At 37.9% G+C, this 18,437-nt stretch overlaps 1 protein-coding gene across 8 annotated transcripts in view; it reads left to right on the top strand.

The window, feature by feature from the left end:
* The first annotated feature begins 857 nt into the window (after positions 1-857).
* pbx3b (pre-B-cell leukemia homeobox 3b) overlaps positions 858-18,437 on the top strand; it is a 193,503-nt gene continuing 175,923 nt past the window's right edge. For 7 of the 8 annotated variants that reach the window (XM_017468706.3, XM_017468703.3, XM_017468705.3 and 4 more), the window contains exons 1-3: positions 858-1,005; positions 2,263-2,491; positions 3,194-3,267. In XM_017468706.3, coding sequence (XP_017324195.1) covers positions 2,295-2,491; positions 3,194-3,267 — 271 coding nt within the window. In that variant the 5' untranslated portion in view covers positions 858-1,005; positions 2,263-2,294. Of the gene's footprint in view, positions 1,006-1,827; positions 2,067-2,262; positions 2,492-3,193; positions 3,268-18,437 lie in introns of all 8 variants that reach the window. The other variant, XM_017468699.3, reaches the window with a different exon arrangement.

Here is an 18,437-nt window from a genome sequence, read left to right as displayed (position 1 = left end):
CTCCTTTGGTTTATCCCAGAGGAAATGTTAAGTTCTCCTGTGCCTCTTAGTCTTGTTAATCAGTCCCATCCAAGCACAAATGTGTTTGTTTGTTTGTTTGGATATGCCAATTGTTTCTCTATTAAGCATTCATATAGGCTACCGAATGTTTTGTGTAATTTAAAATAACAGAAAAGGTAACAGCTTATATTTTAAAAAGAAGTATAAAGTGTGTGGAATTAAAATGGCCCAAATCGCACACACAACACACAAAGCTGTTACCATATTCCCTTAGCCTATGTAGCTGTGGTTTCTCTCTGATGTATATCATTGTATGATGTATATTGTAGGAGTTTCAAGTGAAACATGACAAAAATGTACAACAATACATAAAAACAGTAGACGACATTTATACGTAGGGGCCTATGTTGCAACAATGATTGTCAAACGGTAGTCAGGCTGATTGCTTAAGACAAAGATATAAAAATATGTTTTAAAATGTTGGATCAAATGAAACAAGACAAACGGAAACGCGTATAGAAAGGCGACAAACGTAATCTTTATTCCATTTTTTTAAAAAAAAAGATATGGAAACCTGAACACCATGAAGAGTGCAGCAAAAAGCGTCAGTGGCAGCAGCGTCTATGGATCTTGAGCGCGCCCGGCTTACAGACTAGTCTGCTACCATAGCAACTGCAGAGGAGCTCTGGGCAGAACCGCCTTCTTATGCCATGCATGTCACCGTAGCAACGACCAATCAGAAGTTGTTTTCTCTCGGAGCAATAGTACCACGGCGCTCACGTGGTTTATGGAAGTGGTCTATTGGACATTTTAGCCATCACTCAGACGATGGAAACACGAGGATTGGTTCAAAGCGTTTTCTTTCCAATGTTATAAACATGTCCTCTGTTCTCCTAGCCTGCACGCAAGGCTTGGTAGAAGCGACCATACTTTGCTATAGTCAAGAGAAACGAGGAGCTAGAGCTATTCGTTATCAGTTTAGCAGCTACCAGTGTAAAACTTCGGGTACGTCTTTTCTATATTTTATTGCAATTGTTCTCGTCATTCATGTTGTGAGGGCATCTTGATAGCACGGGAGCGCCACGCGCAAACTGGGACTTCATTGCATTTTTAAAAAAATGTTCTTGATCATTATCATCACTGGTATGATTTGTAGCATCTCGCATTTTGTTTTGGGTTTCTGGCGAGAAGTGACAAGAACCTAAACCCCTCCCCGGAAGGCGGAGCGTGCATTTGTGTCGATTTTTTTGTGTCTTATTTTTTTGTGCTCAGCTTCAGCTCTGAGCCGTCCACACAGAGAATAGGATTGGCACGTTGTCAATCGCTCACTACCGCTGCCATCAACCAGCATTAAGCACACACAGTACAAGCGCTTGCCTCATAAATTTGAGCAAACAACTTTTTTTGTGCATCGCTTTATTGCGCGTAATGATTTTTCTGGAGTTTCCCTGTTTTCTACCCACTCGTCACAACATCAATAACAACAACAACAAAAACAACCAACAACAACAAACAAACAAACAAAAAACCTTTTTGGATTTGTATGTTTTAATATTATTGTTTTTTATTTTACTTGGCACATTTTAGGCTAGCCTACAATTATTGGTGCCTGTACTAATAATTTATTTTAATTTTAGAAGGTATTTTGGAAAACACGTCAAAAGGCAGCATTTTGGACTATTCTTCCTAATTTTTCTATGTATAGCCTATATTTTGGATTGTTTGTTCAGTTGACTATTTAAACCATTTGCTTACCGTCAGACTAAATTATATATTTTTGTTGTTTCTCTATCTTTGTCTCTCTGTCTCTCTTTTTGCATTTGAGAGTTGTGCGGTCTGAGCAGGTTTTCAAGAAGTTAACAAGAGATTATGTGAAGTAGACTGCTAAAAATTAAGTTATCTCCAAGGAGCTTCAAGAGAAAAGACAAAGTCAATTTGGCATGCACGTTCGGACTGTATTCAACGATCAACCATTGTCACCCGAATCCTGAAGTTTAAATAATTACGACGAAATACCACCACTGACTTTTTACCTAACGGAACTATTCGTCGCGGGATTGTAAACGGTGATTTTTTATTTTTTTTTGCGAGAACCTCTTGGACTAGCAATTCTGCTGTATTGCTGACGGCAATTCATGCCTTTTACCTTTCCGCGAAATTGTTTTGCCCTGCACATTTCAGAGACGATATTACCCCGCAAAACGCTGCTCATGCTGTAGTCAAGTTGCTTTTTTTTGTGCATGTGCTCATTCCCTTCTCCAGAAGCCCATTGATTGTGTTGCGGCGACGAGCTGATGGACGAGCAAGCCCGAATCATGCAGACTCTCGGCGGTGTCACTCTGGCTGGCCACACGGTACAGGGGGGCATGGCAGTTCCGCCTCCACATGGACACGATGGCTCCGACGGGGACGGAAGGAAGCAAGACATCGGCGACATTCTCCATCAAATCATGACCATAACAGACCAAAGTCTGGACGAAGCACAGGCAAAGTTGGTGCATTTATTTAAAATTGATAATCAATTCGGTTCTAAACCACTAGGCATTATTACATTGCCTTTGCACTACAAGCTAGACTGTTGCACAAATGAATATGTTAAAAACTTTAGTTTGTTTCTTTGACATTCTAAAACACACGAAAACTCTTGCATACTGAGCTGATCTCAATTCACCCATTTATAGGCTATGTTGCACTTTGCTCTCCTAAAGGTCGGCTACACAAATGCCTTCGTTGATAATAATTCTAATATAAACAACTATTAAACAGTAACTAACTAACAAACAGTATGCACGTTTGGTCTACATGTGCAACTTAACAATAATAGGTATTATTATTAGCCTATTATTATTATTATTATTATTATTATTAATCCTCTTATGATTATTTGTTTATTTATTTATTTGCTTTTCAATAAAAGTTACTCAATGACTATCCGCTTGGTATAGCCCTATCCTTGCACTTATGGTCAACCATTCCTGTTTATGTATTAGGCTATTATTGTTAAAATCACATAGAATTCCGTTTTACGAATAAACTGTGTGTGCATAAGATCCGCGGCATCTTCTGGTGTCATAGATTCAGTTCAGAAGTATCGCACATAAAAAAGTAGAAAATCATTAAAATATAAGCATTATTCATTTTTCATTCCAACTGACCATTTATCAATCTTGTATCTTCTTCCACGCTAAAACAGAAAGCATGGTCTGAACTGCCACAGAATGAAGCCTGCCCTCTTCAGTGTGCTCTGCGAGATCAAGGAGAAAACAGGTAAGAGTGTATGCGTGTTGAGCCAAAGAGCAACATTACACTCGTGCGTCTCGAGAAAAATTCAACTCTGAGCCACCAAACATTAACACACCGCCATCTTTACAACTCCTCTTCTCTTGTTTTTTTTCTGACTTTTCTTTCGGTTGCCTATGTGTTTCAGTCACACACTGCACAACCGAGTGCGACATCGCCGATGGCTGCGCGCTTAAAGAAAGCGCTAATTTGCACCGAACTGGAGTATTTTTTTTTATAACCAGATGTAGCCGATCTAGGCGAAAACGTGCTTTTACCTCCGCCTGGTCCATCGCTGGCTGAGTGGTCAAGCATCCGCTTTATTTACACCGCCACACTCTCATGTTACCATATTTTAACCTCAAAAGAAAAGACTGAAATCCGCTTGGCTTGAAAACAACGATATGCAGTGTTGGTTCGTGTGTGCGATCAAGTGTACACATGCCGGTTGCTAGAATTTATATTTGCAGCCCGTTTGCGTAATTATAATAACCTCAGGCGGACGGCGTACTGAGTGTCCATCGAAAGGTGGCGTGGAGAGCAGTCATGTATTAAACCCCCCCGCCAAAAAAACAATACAAAACAAAACAATTGTCTGTCCAGTTTACGGGATAATTATTGACACAATTGATGACTAATTATTGCATTCATTTTATTATGCAGGATGTATTGTGTACGCTTACGGGAATTAAAGCTTACTTGTATATAGGAGCCAAAATTATATCTTATAGTTAGGAGGTCCCCAGGGGAGAGTACAAAAATAGGATGTCTTATGGAGTTAATTTATGATGTCACAGCGTGCTGAAAACAATTTCTGAAATTTACCTTGTGGTGGACTTCGTGCACTATTGTAGTAGTACTTGACCACAGAGAAAGATACCTATTTTGGTCATGCAATTAATTTCCTATTAATATGTGCAAACATTTTTCATAAGTAAAATAAAAAAAAACAAAAAAACAAAAAAACATTGCATTTATTGTTCAGTATATTATTATTTGTGATATGTTCTCATGTTCCATGGTTTGCAACAGTGGACAAAAAAAAATCTGGTCTTACTTTTTTTATTCCATTACCCTCACTCTTGCTTGAAGGCAAATTCAGCATTCAGCAAGGTTTACAATGTCACCGACTCACAAAAATGCTACATAACATATTACTGAACTGAGATATACCATATAAGGCTACCTCAGGTCATTAATAGGTCCAAAAATGTAAAAACATGTAATTTAATGTCCTTTCCCTTGCCTTTCGGCATATGATATTAAAATAACTGGTATCTTGTGCATAATATAAATAGAATGTCTTTAAAAATGCAGACATTTTGTTGACATGCAGTGCAGCAGGTTTTAAAAGAATTGCCACAAGATAAAAAAAAAAGAAGGTATTTAAAAAATGGCATAGAAATTGCAACGATTAAAAGCAGGTGAATGAGTTAATCAATAAGACTGAACACGGTGCAGTGTCTTTGCGGCTGGTAGTTAGCAAAAAAATTTTCTGGGTAATTAACTTGTTTTTTAAGTTTTACCTCGTTGTTTTGAAATATTTTTCTTAAATAATAGAAATAATAGGGTTTTCACACTAGATTATAGTACACAGGGTGTTGTGGCATCTTCAAGAATCTGCCTGTATGCAAAGTTTTGCAACAGTGTGGTAATGAAGTGAATGAAATTGTGCTTTGCCAGATTGGCGGTCTATGTGTGTCTTATAAGTAGACGTGACTCAAGAAGATTGTAAAATTTAATGAACTTCTGTGTGGCTGAAGCTTCCCACCAGGGGAGAGCATTGCTGTGCTTTGCTCCAAAGTCTCCTTGAGTTGTTCTTTATGCCTGTCTAGTGTAGAAAGTGAATGGAGAGTCTAAAGGTTTGCAACTTTATAGCTTGTTGAAACTTCATTCCAGGGATAAAATGAGTGAGCCTTGCAGCCTCTGAAGCATAATATATTATATCAAAACTTAGAAAATTGCGTTTTTAAAAATGTATTTTAAGAGTGTTATTTATACAATTGCATATAAAAGATATAGTTTATTAATTCTCAGTGTATATATTCTTAAATAAGTCCAGTTGTGGTTTTGGAGCGTTCTTCTTTATGCCTAGTCTGTAACATTTAATGAAGTTATGACCCATATTGTATTATATATCTAGGTAAATATGCATGCAGTATCAAGCTAATTATTTAGATGAGCTTGCTTGCCATCTCAGTTGCTCTAATCTTTTGATGTTTTTTTATTTTCTGCCAACACACCCAAGCTAATTTAGTAACAAGCTTCTTTGTGCTAATTAGTTTATTAACCAACAAGTGAACATCTGCTTTACATTTGTCACTGTTTTATTTATTTTTTCAGAAATATATATATATATTTTTCAGAAATTTAAGCATGCAGGCTTTGAAATAGCCCAGGTTTAAAAAATGTAATCGGAATTAAACAAAACAATTGGAAAGAAGGACGTTATTGTGGCAGTGCTGTAATATTTATGCAATGTATAAAGCTGTTTATAAGGAGAAGCTTCTCTTTTTTCCAATTTAAAATGGGTGTTTCCATCATCAGCTTAGAAGGACATTGTTTTAGGGCGAAAACTGAGGCTTCTTCTGATAAGCATTCTACTTTGTCCCATCCTCTCTGCAAAAATATCTCCCATTTGATTTTTCCACTTTTTTCAATCATACTTATAAACCTAAGACTAAATTTATACAAATTCCAAGTTGTCTGTTTGTTGAGACAGACCCGTGTGTGTGTGTGTACATGTGCAAGATTTATGCAAATGTACAGGATTTGTCTGTGTGAAACATCAGTGTAGAGATAGGTTGGTAGGTCTGAGGTTATATATGGTCATATGTGCTTAGGCTGTATAAATTTGGAGACATGATACATTGTGATACATTGAAATTCATTTGCTATCTTTGACCATGTGAGCTTGCACACATGTAAAATCCCTTTTTGCTTTTTGCTCATGCACACACCATCACTGTATCTTCTGTGGCTAGTGGTCCAGGGTCTCTTGTGAAGATTGATTGCATCAGGAATTCTCCTAAGGACCAGGATATTTGAACCAAAACCTGGTTCCCTCTGCCTGGAGGTTAAACTTGGTCCTAGCAAATTAATAAAAGCAAAATACATTCAAATGAACATATACATCTTTGCAGTGTTTGCAACTACCACCTTTATACTTTTGACAATAATTATTTAGTTTTGTCACCATACGTGTTTATGAGTTTCTGTTGTGGTTGTGCTTGTATGCAATTCTAATAACTGAATCTACAAAATGTAAAATCCTTTTCAGTTACCAGTGGAATTATCATTTCTGGCTGTGTGAGAATGTGCAAGAGGCTAACAATTATAACACGTGTCAGTGTGTGTGTGTGTGTGTGTGTGTGTGTGTGTGTGTGTGTGTGTGTGCGTGCGTGTGTGTGTGTTTCTGTATGTGTGTCTGTGTATTTCTATATGTGTGTCTGTGTGTTTGACAGCACTTAGCTTTACTGACAGTCCTTCTTGACTGGCTTGTATTGGAGCCATCTTGACTGATGCTCTGCCTCTCTCCTTATTCACCACAGCTCAAGCAGCACACAGGCCTGTTGCTTTAAGCTTGCCAGCATCCGCACAATCCAGCTTTTACTTTATGGTGAATTAGCTAGATTTATGGAGTAATATTATATTTATTATCACTTCACACTATCTGGCCAGAATGAAAATTTTCAAAAGGTCATTTGTATTCTATTTGTAATAATAGGTTCTAATTAGCATTTGATTAAAGCTAAATTGAGCAAAATTGGTTACTTTTACATGCAAATATTTGAACAATTTTATTGCTAAATTGTATGACGTCATTCTGTTTGCAGATTCCAAATGAAATGTTTATTGGTATACTAAATGGGATATTCTGACATTTATTTGTATGTTACATGCAATCTCAGTTACAGTGGATATGCTAAGTCTAAATACCTCTGTTGTACATATGTTGTAGGTTTTTAGATATAAAAAATGAAATCAAGATCATATCAGAAAAATCATATCAGACCTTTTTCCACCTTTAATGTGATATAGCAACTAACAAAATTGAAATGAAAAACAAATAGTAAAATGGTGGTCCAAGTGTGTACACTCCTTAACTAATACTTCAAGCCCCATTTACAGTACTCAGTTTTTACAGCACTCAAGAATTTATCAACTTTACACATCTTGATTTGGCAATTTTATTACACTCTTCTTTGCAAAATTGCTCCAGATCTATAAAATCTAAAAATCTATATATAAAAAATCTTAAAAAACATCCAAAACAAAAGCAGTGTAAAAGCACCTGAAAATAGAAAAATCTAGAGATAAATTACAGAAAAGGTGAATTAGGAGTCAATTAGGTGAGGTATGACATGAAAACAGAGGAGAAAAAAGACCTACACTGTACTCAAGTGGTCGTGTACACTAAGTATGGCACACAGGAAAACTGCAATTTTAAAATAGATTTAAGCATCTCAACCGATGTGGTGGAAGTGTTGCACAGCATTTAAAGAAGATGCTGTCAGAAGCAGTACTGATTTATAAGAAAGCTTTCATCATATCGGTCTTTAAGCATCCTTTCCCTCATAAGTGTGACCTTAATCTTCTGTCATTTGTAGTATTTTTCTTATGGCTTACGGCTATTCACAGAGCAGCCCATCCTCCATTTATAGGCCGGCATTTCTTTTGTTATAAAGGAATGACTAGTTTCATTTGTCTTAATTTATGGGTTTATGTTGGCTCATTTTCTTTATTTTTCATATTTTTAAATGAATTACAATTTTTTTTTTAAATTAATGCCAATATTATAAAATTACTGGATTTCACAAAATTTTCCCAGTGGTGCTCTTAGACCCTGGCTTAATGACTTGCATATGGATGTGTTTTTTATAGAGACTACAAAGCATTTCTTTAAGTGGCTCTGGGGTTCTACTAAATGCTGTAAATGTAATAAAAATAAGCAATTTTAACTTGACAGTATAAATTGATATGTAAATGTGCAGTAAGCTATGCAACTTATATGATTTGCTGTTGATCAAGTCAAGGTTTACATTAGTTCATCTTTATATACGTAAATCAACATACACTCAGGAGCAGAATTTGAAAGAAAAGTTTTTCCGAAATTATGGGATTTTCATGAATATCAAAGTTCTTGTGTAATGCTCCTACGAATAATTTACAAATAAATCCATTCATGTACAGAATGATCAATGAGGCCCATTGTTTGTTAATAAAACAAATAATAAAGTTTTTATCAAACACCTTTAACCCCTTTTGCACTGTGTGACATTTTGTGTCCTCACTGAATTTCTAGAGAATATAATTTTACTGAGGTCAGTCCGCATCCTGCATCTGCCTCAAATGTTAGTTTGATGCCCATACAACCTAAATATAATTTAAATTAGATTAAAGCTGTAACATGAACAGTGTTTCTTACAGGATTGCTTTATCATGATTCAAATCTTGATTCAAATTCATATGCACAGGATGTACAGTATCTCACAAAAGTGAGTACACCCCTCACATTTTTGTAAATATTAGATTATATCTTTTAATGTGACAACACTGAAGAAATGACACTTTGCTACAATGTAAAGTAGTGAGTGTACAGCTTGTGTAACAGTGTAAATTTGCTGTCCCCTCAAAATAACTCAACACACAGCCATTAATGTCTAAATCGCTGGCAACAAAAGTGAGTACACCCCTAAGTGAAAATGTCCAAATTGGGCCCAATTAGCCATTTTCCCTCCCCGGTGTCATGTGACTTGTTAGTGTTACAAGATCTCAGGTGTGAATGGGGAGCAGGTGTGTTAAATTTGGTCTCATCGCTCTCACGCTCCCTCATACTGGTCACTGGAAGTTGAACATGGCACCTCATGGCAAAGAACTCTCTGAGGATCTGAAAAAAGAATTGTTGCTCTACATAAAGATGGCTTAGGCTATAAAAAGATTGCCAAGACCCTGACACTGAGCTGCAGCATGATGGTCAAGACCATACAATGATTTAACAGGACAGGTTCCACTCAGAACAGGCCTCGCCATGGTCGACCAAAGAAGTTGGGTGCACATGCTCAGCGCCATATCCAGAGGTTGTCTTTGGGAAATAGACGTATGAGGGCTGCCAGCATTGCTGCAGAGGTTGAAGGGGTGGGGGGTCAGCCTGTCAGTGCTCAGACCATACGCTGCATGCTGCATCAAATTGGTCTACATGGCTGTCATACCAGAAGGAAGCCTATTCTAAAGATGATGTACAAGAAAGCCCGCAAACAGTTTGCTGAAGACAAACAGACTAAGGACATGGATTACTGGAACCATGTCCTGTGGTCTGATGAGACCAAGATGAATTTATTTGGTTCAGATGGTGTCATGCGTGTGCGGCGGCAACCAGGTGAGGAGTGCAAAGACAAGTGTGTCTTGCCTACAGTCAAGCATGGTCGTGGGAATGTCATGGTCTGGGGCTGCATGAGTGCTGCCGGCACTGGGGAGCTACAGTTCATCGAGGGAACCATGAATGCCAACATGTACTGTGACATACTGAAGCAGAGCATGATCCCCTCCCTTCGGAGACTGGGCCGCAGGGCAGTATTCCAGCATGATAACGACCACTGCCTTACTGAAGAATCTGAGGGTGAAGGTGATGGACTGGCCAAGCATGTCTCCAGACCTAAACCCTACTGAGCATCTGTGGGGCATCCTCAAACGGAAGGTGGAGGAACACAAGGTCTCTAACATCCACCAGCTCAGTGATGTCGTCATGGAGGAGTGGAAGAGGACTCCAGTGGCAACCTGTGAAGCTCTGGTGAACTCCATGCCCAAGAGGGTTAAGGCAGTGCTGGAAAATAATGGTGGACACTCAAAATATTGACACTTTGGGCCCAATTTGGACATTTTCACTTAGGGGTGCAGTCACTTTTGTTGCCAGCGGTTTAGATATTAATGGCTGTGTATTGAGTTATTTTGAGGGGACAGCAAATTTACACTGTTACACAAGCTGTACACTCACTACTTTACATTGTAGCAAAGTGTCATTTCTTCAGTGTTGTCACATGAAAAGATATAATTAAATATTTACTAAAATGTGAGGGGTGTACTCACTTTTGTGAGATACTGTACACACACACACACACACACACACACACACACACACACACACACACACACACACACACACACATATAGAGTCATGTGAAAAAATAAGTACACCCCATGGAAATTGTTGGCATATTTGGACAAGCAAACATTTGACCATCTTTGAAACAGTGCCTATTAATGAAGTTGATGTACTTGAACAAAACCACAAGGAAAATTAGCTTTTTCAATCATTTATTCAACAGAAATATCAATAGATGTTGTATTCTTCTGTGGAAAAAAGTAAGTAAGTACACCCTTGTCCACAGAAGCTAGTATTGCCCCCTTTAGCAGAAAAAAATTCTTGTAGGCATTTTGCATAATTGTCCACCAGGCTTGCTGGAATTTTTGACCACTCTTCCATGCAATATTCTTTTAGCTGCAAGAAGTTTGAGTGTTTTCTTGGATGTGTTGCCCATTTCAAGTCCCCCCACAACATTTCAATGGGATTCAAATCCGGGCTTTGACTAGGCCATTCCATAACCCTGCATTTCTTCTTTTTGAGTCATTCCTTGGTGGATTTGCTAGTGTGCTTAGGGTTATTATTCTGTTGAAAGGTCCACTTTCGGTTCAACTTCAACTTTCGGACAGATGGCCTCACATTATCTTCAAGTACTCTTTGATATTATGCAGAATTCATAGTTGAATCAATGAATGCAAGCTGTGCAGTCCCTGAGTCAGCGAAGTAACCCCAAAACAATAACATATATTCTTGCACCCTAAAAGCTGTCTTTGGTCTGTGCCAAACAACTCTGCTGTTACTGTGGCCAAACATCTCTATCTTTGATTCATTTGTCCAGAGCACATTATTCCAAAAGGCCTGGTCTTTGCCAATATGCTCATTGGTAAACTTTAGTCTTGCAAAGGATTTTTCCTGGCATGCCTCCCATGGAGGTCAAATTTGTGCAATCTCTTTCTGATTGTAGAAGTGTGCACTTTGACGCCAACAGTTGCAAGAATTACTAGCAGATCCTTTGATGAACTTTTGGGGTTCTTCGAGACTTCTTTTTGAATCAGACAGTCTGCTCTTAGGCTGAATTTCTTGGGACGACCAGTCTTGGACAAATTGGCAGTCATTTGAAATCTGCACCATATGTAGATGGTTTTCCTTACAGCGGAATGATGTGTTTCAAATAGTTTGGAGATCTTTTTAAATCCCTTGCCAGACTCAACCTGTTTTCCCCGAAAGCCTTACAGCACTCTTTAGATCTTGGCATGATGACACCACACACCTCAATAGCAAAGGGAACATCAGACACTAGATATGTGAGGGGTATAAACAAGACAGGTTCCACCTGCACTCCCTAATCACGGTCACCCAATCTTGAACACCTGATTCTAATTTTATGGAATTGAAGGTGTGATAAATGTAGGGGTGTACATACTTTTTAACATGTGACTGATCTGTTTTTTGTTCATTTTAATTATACAAAATGTCCATTTTATGTGTCATTTGATAAACTATATAAACTTTTTTTATAGGCACTGTTTCAAATGGGATAAAAAAACTTTTTTTTTTCACATGACTGTATGTATATACTGTGTACACTTTGTAATATATATATATATATATATATATATATATATATATATATATATATATATATATATATATATATATATATATATATACATAAAATATTGCAATGCAAAGATGTATGCAATATGCAGTGTTCTTGGCACTCTGGACAGATTTCCCCATTGCTAAAGCCCTAGAAGTATTAATTCAGTTTGATATGCTAATTAGAGGGCATTATGCAAGAAATGAGATTAAGTGACAGCATGAAATCATTTGGCTGTCAGTAAATTGAGTGTTTTTAGCAGGAGGGGTTTGTTTTCCCCCTTCATATTCACTTGCCTTTTGCATTTAAATGAATCAATTGAAGGGAATGTGCAAGAATGGTAAATGACACACTTATATAGCACTTTACACTGGGTCTCATTCACCCATTCACACACCAATGGTAGCAGAGCTGCCATGCAAGGTGCTAACTTGCCATCAAGAGCAACTTGGGGCTCAGTGTCTTGCCCAAGGACACTTTGGCATGTGAAGGCATGTGGAGGCCTGCGGGCAGGGAATCGAACCGTCATCCCTACGATTAGTGGTCAACCTGCTGTACCAACTGAGCCACAGCTGCCGCCAGTTGAAAGAAAGGCTTTACATTATTTTGTCTTCATACATCTTGCTTTGCTTGAATTTCTAGAATTTGTATGCGCTTTCTTTTTACACCGTATTCCCCATATCTGTAAAAAGTAGGAGGCTCATGATGACTAACTGTGTCTTTAATAATGATACTGCAGAGGGTCTTTTGCTGTTTAATTACTGGCAGCAAAATTATAACCATAATTTCTCATATCTCACCGAAAATCATATTGTACTGACAATGAAATGCATATTGCTGTTCCAGTTATATACTCTTGAAACATTTTTAAATGATTTTTTCACATATGTACTGTTCCGTAAGACAATGGCTCATTTTCTAAGCTGGATATGAATTAATTCATAAAACAATAATAGGAGCATTTAAACAATAAATGTGGTATTCATCAAAATCCTGTTGGTTAGGAAAAACCAAGAAACTTTTTTTTTGTAGGATGAAAGCTGGCTTATAAGTTCCTTCCATGTTCCAATGGCCTCTTATTTTATTGCTGTGCAATACTTTAGAGCCATCAGTAATTCCACCGACTAAATCCTTGCCAATGAATTTCTTGCTATTGTAATTTTTCAAAGAGAGATAAGAGATTGATTTGTTATATCTCAATCTTCAATTCAATATACTCCCTATTATGGTATGTGCCATCATCTGGCTTCTTTCCATACAACCAATTCCCTCTTGCCTTTCCAAAATGCATTGACAAGGCTGCAATAAGTCGTAACATCATGACTTACTTCACACCCCATACAATTTTTCTGTCATTTGTCTCGAGATTTTACCCTTTTCAGGTGCTGTTATGCTGCTGAAGAATACTTTTTATTGGTGTAGACTACAACAATTTCTAATGACTTATAATAACTTCCACTTCTGTCTCAGATAAATTCCTTTTCTCTCTATGTTTTGTCCTCATTCATTTTATGGAGTTTTGTGGCTATCACTAAATATAAATCAACTGTGATGTCATTTATTGCTACTGCTATTTACCAATGTACACCCACGAGTATGTAGAAAATCAGCGTTACCAAAACTTTTGTAAATCTGATGGCAATTTTTAATTGGGTGTGCCATACACAACTTTACGGAAAGAAAAATTATGCTTATAATGTTTATAAGACATAGTAAGCCTTATCTGTATTGCAAAGAGTGAAATATTCTGCAAGAATTGTGGAGAACAGATGTATAGAAATGGAATGCAGTACTGCAGTGTAAAGTTGATGAAAAGCTGTATTAGATTTACTGTATGTATGTGTGTGATTGGTTTGTGGGCTCTTGCTCTGCTACGTAGTGGGGCTGGCAATAGCACATGCAGAAGAAACAGCAGCAACAAGGAATAATAAATAAAAGATTACCTCCATGTGGCAGTTCTGACTGAGGGAGAGAGAAGTGTTTTGCAGCACTGTTCCTTTCTGAAGTGAGGTTTAATAAATAGAGGGAGATTACAGAAAACTATTATAGTGTCAATACTGCAAGCTATCTCTTTCCACCTTCCTTGCTGCTCATAGGATGTCTGGCTATTGACTTCTTGTTTTTCTGACCTTTTAACTCACTCAGTTCAGGAATGGGGGGGCCATAAGAGAGATCACAGGAGGCTAGCTATATGATTCCTGTAGTGTTGAGCCTCACCCACACCCACGTACAACACAAAACCAATAAAAGGGCAAATCACCAAGGTGATTTGCTCATAAATCTGATACTTTTAAGATAGTCCTTCTCTATGTGAATTAACGGTAGGCCTAACAACTGTATTCACAGAATTTAAATTTCTTCTTATTCTTCTTAATAAACATTGAAATTGCACATGAGTGTGGTCTACATGCGACAATGCAGTGTAGTGTACACACACACACACACACACACACACACACACACACACACACACACACACACACACACACACACAGAGAAAGAGCTGTAAGAAACAAAATTGCCTATTACTGAAGATAAAATTAAATAACTATGGTCTCAGCTAATTTAGAAGTAGACGCATTTTCTTCTGTCCTGCGTTGATAAGGGGGTGCAATTAAAAATGCTGATTGTATTTTTGTACATATGTATACCAGTTGGAGTTCATCTATGGCTGGTACATGACTAATTGGCTGAATGAACTATCGCGATATGTTAATAAATAAACAAGACAGAAAAAAATGTCAGAACAGGGTGTGCTAAAAAAAATCTACAGTGTAGTATAGGTAGTTAGAAGAATCTTAAGATTCCAGTAGACTGTTAAATGTAATTGTGACCAAATATTCTACATACACAACTGATCGATCCAGCCATTTCGATACTACTTATCCTACACAGAGTCGGTGGATTTTTCCATGAGACTTTGCTATTTAACCATTACCAACTGTGAGCAACCATGTGGACGTGTGAGGGAGATGCTGCAAGACATTAGAGACATACACCAAATCCAGACCAAATAACCATCTTTTTCATTTTTTATTAACATGTTTACTTTCGTGGGTGCATGGTGGCTTAGTGGTTAGCACGTCCGTCTCAAACTTCCAGGGTCCAAGGTTTGAGTCCTGCCAGGGCCGTGTGTGTGGAGTTTGCATGTTCTCCCCATGCTGTGGGGGTTTCCTCCGGGTACTCTGGTTTCCTCCCCAAGTCCAAAGAAATGCATGGTAGGCTGACTGGCGTGTCTAAAGTGTCTGTACTGGATGAATGAGTGTGTATGTGATTGTGCCCTGCGATGGACTGGCACTCTGTCCAGGGTGTACCCTGCCTTGTGCCCGATGTTCCCTGGGATAGGCTCCAGGTTCCCTGTGACCCTGAAAAGGAGTAAGCGGTAGAAGATGGATGGATGTTTACTTTAGCTGTAGTCTTTAATGTTTTGTACAGAAAATATCCTTTGTTTGTGCTTTATCATAAAAATGTTATGCCCCACTCACATTCACCTCCAGGGGAGACACACGGCTTCTGGACTAGTCTCAAAATGAAGAAAAAAGCTTGTTGTCAAATGAGTGTTAATCTTTCCTACCATTAACACACTATGTACTTGAACCTTCCACAGAAAACAGTAGAAGTTTCTCTGAGTTTCTATGAGTGCTGTGGCAGGGGATTTAAAGGAAAGTATGTGGAAACCTGACCATCACATCCATATCTGGGTCTCCCCCACACTCTTGCCACAAAGTTTCACACAATTGTCTAGATATTTTTTGTATGTTTTAAAATGAAAAGAATTCCCTTTAATGGAGCTAAGGGAAAGCAACTGACTGACTGAGCACTGACTTCCTCTTTCAGTGGTGCAGTTCCAGTCTTTTATTTGTGTGAAGTATAAACCTGTTCCAGCATGACAGAGCCCCGTGCACAAAGACTGGTCCATGAAGACATGGATTGCCAAGGTTGGTTTGGATGAACTCCAATGGCCTGCACAAAGTCCTGACCTTAACGCCACTAAACACCTTTAGGATTAATTGGAACACAGACCGCTGGGCCAGGCCTTCTCCTCTGACATCATCTCTGACCTCACTAATTGACTTATGTTTGAATGGACACAAACCCCTTCTGACATGTTCCAAAATCTAGTGGAAAGACTTCCCTGAAGAATGTTATAACAGCAAAAGGGGACCAACTCCATATAAATCTCCTTGATTTTGGAGTTGGATATTCAAGAAGGTTGATATGTATTGTATACACACTTGCTGGCCACTTTATTAGGGACATATATTAATACTTGCTAGGTACCCCTTTGCCTTAACAACACCCTCAATTCTTCATGACATGTATGCACTCACATAACTGCTACAGATTTGTCAGCTGTATCTCTCTTTCTACCACATCCCAAAGGTGCTCTACTGAATACAGAACCGGTGACTGGGGTGGCCATTGAAGCACACTGAACTCATTGTCATGTTCATGGAACCAGTTTGAGATGAATTTTCCTTTATGACATGGTGTATTATGCTGGAAGTAGTCATTATAAGATGGGTAAATTGTGGCCATAAAGGGATGCATGTTGTCAGCAACAACATAGGCAATACACAAGGCAGGTTGAGTGTATGGATTCATGTTGTTAATGGCAAATTCTGGCCATACCATCTGCATGTCAAAGCAGAAATCAAGATTCATCAGACAAGGTGATTTTCCCCCCAACCTTTAACTGTCAGGTTTCTGTGACCCTGTGCTCTCTGTAGCCTGAGATTCTACTTCTTTGGTGACAGGAGTGGAACCTGATGTGGTCATCTATGGTTATGGCTCATCTGCCTCAAGATTTGGCATATTGTGTGGTTTTGGCTGACCATGGTTACTGTAGTCTTCCTGTCAGCTTGAACCAGTGTCCCCACTGACCTCTATCATCAACCAGGTGTTTCCACCTGCAGAACTGCCATTTACTGGATATTTACATTTTTTTTCACCATTCTATAAGAACTTTAGAGAGTTGTGTGTGACAATCCAAGAATATTGTGAAATACTCAAATCAGCCTCTCTGGTACTAACACCTATGCCACACTTCTGATGTGTGATGAACAGTAACTGAATCTCTTGGCCTTGTATCCACATAGCCACATGATTGGTTGTTTGGATAATTGCATGAATGGACAGGGGTACAGGTGTATTTAATAAAAGTGGCCAGTGAGTCAGTGAAAATGTGTGTGCAGGTGTGTTTTGCTTGATGCTGAGCCAGGAGATGGAAAGTAACTGACTGACTGAGCACTGACTTCCTCTTTCAATGTTGCAGTTCCAGTCTTTTATTTGTGTGAATTTAGGATTAAATATAAGCAGGCTGCAACAGAAAGCCATTCAGTGATGTAGAAAGTTGACTTTAGGGTGCTTGGTGTTTGCATCTGCCCCTGTCATATGCTTCCTGCAGTGCAAGGCAAAATGGTTTTCTCTTAGTGGGCCTCCGGACTCCGGACTTGTATGTGAAATTAGCAAAATCCTTACATCTGACATCTTTACATTATACAATCCACACAACTAAATTAATGTATGAGTGGTCCATTCATGTAATGATTCTTCTGTTTAAAGATTTATATTTCATTAGACCCACTGGTTAAGGAAGAGATACTCTGAGTTCATTTACATGCAGAAGTACTCTGAACAAGTAAAGATGGCTTTCCTATTCTACAATGAATTTATTGCTATGAGAGATGCATCTTATATAAGCAGTGGTTGAAGGTCATGCAAATTAATTTTTTTCTTTTTTTGTTTTTCTGGATTAGTATATGTGGCCTAAGCATACATTTAACTAAATATGTAAGGTATGTATTAACTGTTTATTATATTTTTACAGAAAATTATTCAGATCAATATTCTTCCTTATCAATGTGCCTGAACTAACAGTTATTTAAATATTTTTTTCCCATTTCTTTTTATTTATAATTTATTTACAGAGCAAGTGTATTTTTTATGGTGTATGTTAAAAAGCAATGCACTCATTTAACATTTCTTACTGAAAACAGCTCCTCTGTCCCCTGCTTTCTCTCATTGCTCAAATTAAGTCCCCATGCCTTTGTTCCTCCAGCTTTCCACACCTTAGAATGATATATTGAATGCAGAAATGCAGAAAATACTGCAAAGTAATGCATTTTTAATCAGTGTCTTCTGTTGTTATAATAAGGCAAATTCTCACTGGCTCCCATATTAATATCTGTAATAATAAAACATGTATTGTTCTGTGGCAGCCTTGATATGCTCTACTTTGTTGATATGCATCAATAAAATACTTGAATGCACATGTAAGTGTCCATTTACAAAATGTTTTCTTGTGAACTGCTGCACCTGGCAACTAACAGCTTTTTCACAGTCTTTAGCTATATTTGCTAGAGAAATTATATTGATAAACTTCTCACTTATTTATTTAATACAATATCAATATTAATATGAAAAAAGTCTCCTGATGCCATAACTCACTTGTATTGTGTTTTTACTTAATGTTCA

This window comes from Ictalurus punctatus, chromosome 5, assembly GCF_001660625.3.
Source record: "Ictalurus punctatus breed USDA103 chromosome 5, Coco_2.0, whole genome shotgun sequence".
Taxonomy (NCBI): Eukaryota; Metazoa; Chordata; class Actinopteri; order Siluriformes; family Ictaluridae; genus Ictalurus; species Ictalurus punctatus.
Note: the sequence above shows the minus strand (reverse complement) of the source record. Positions and strands in the feature narration are given on the sequence as shown.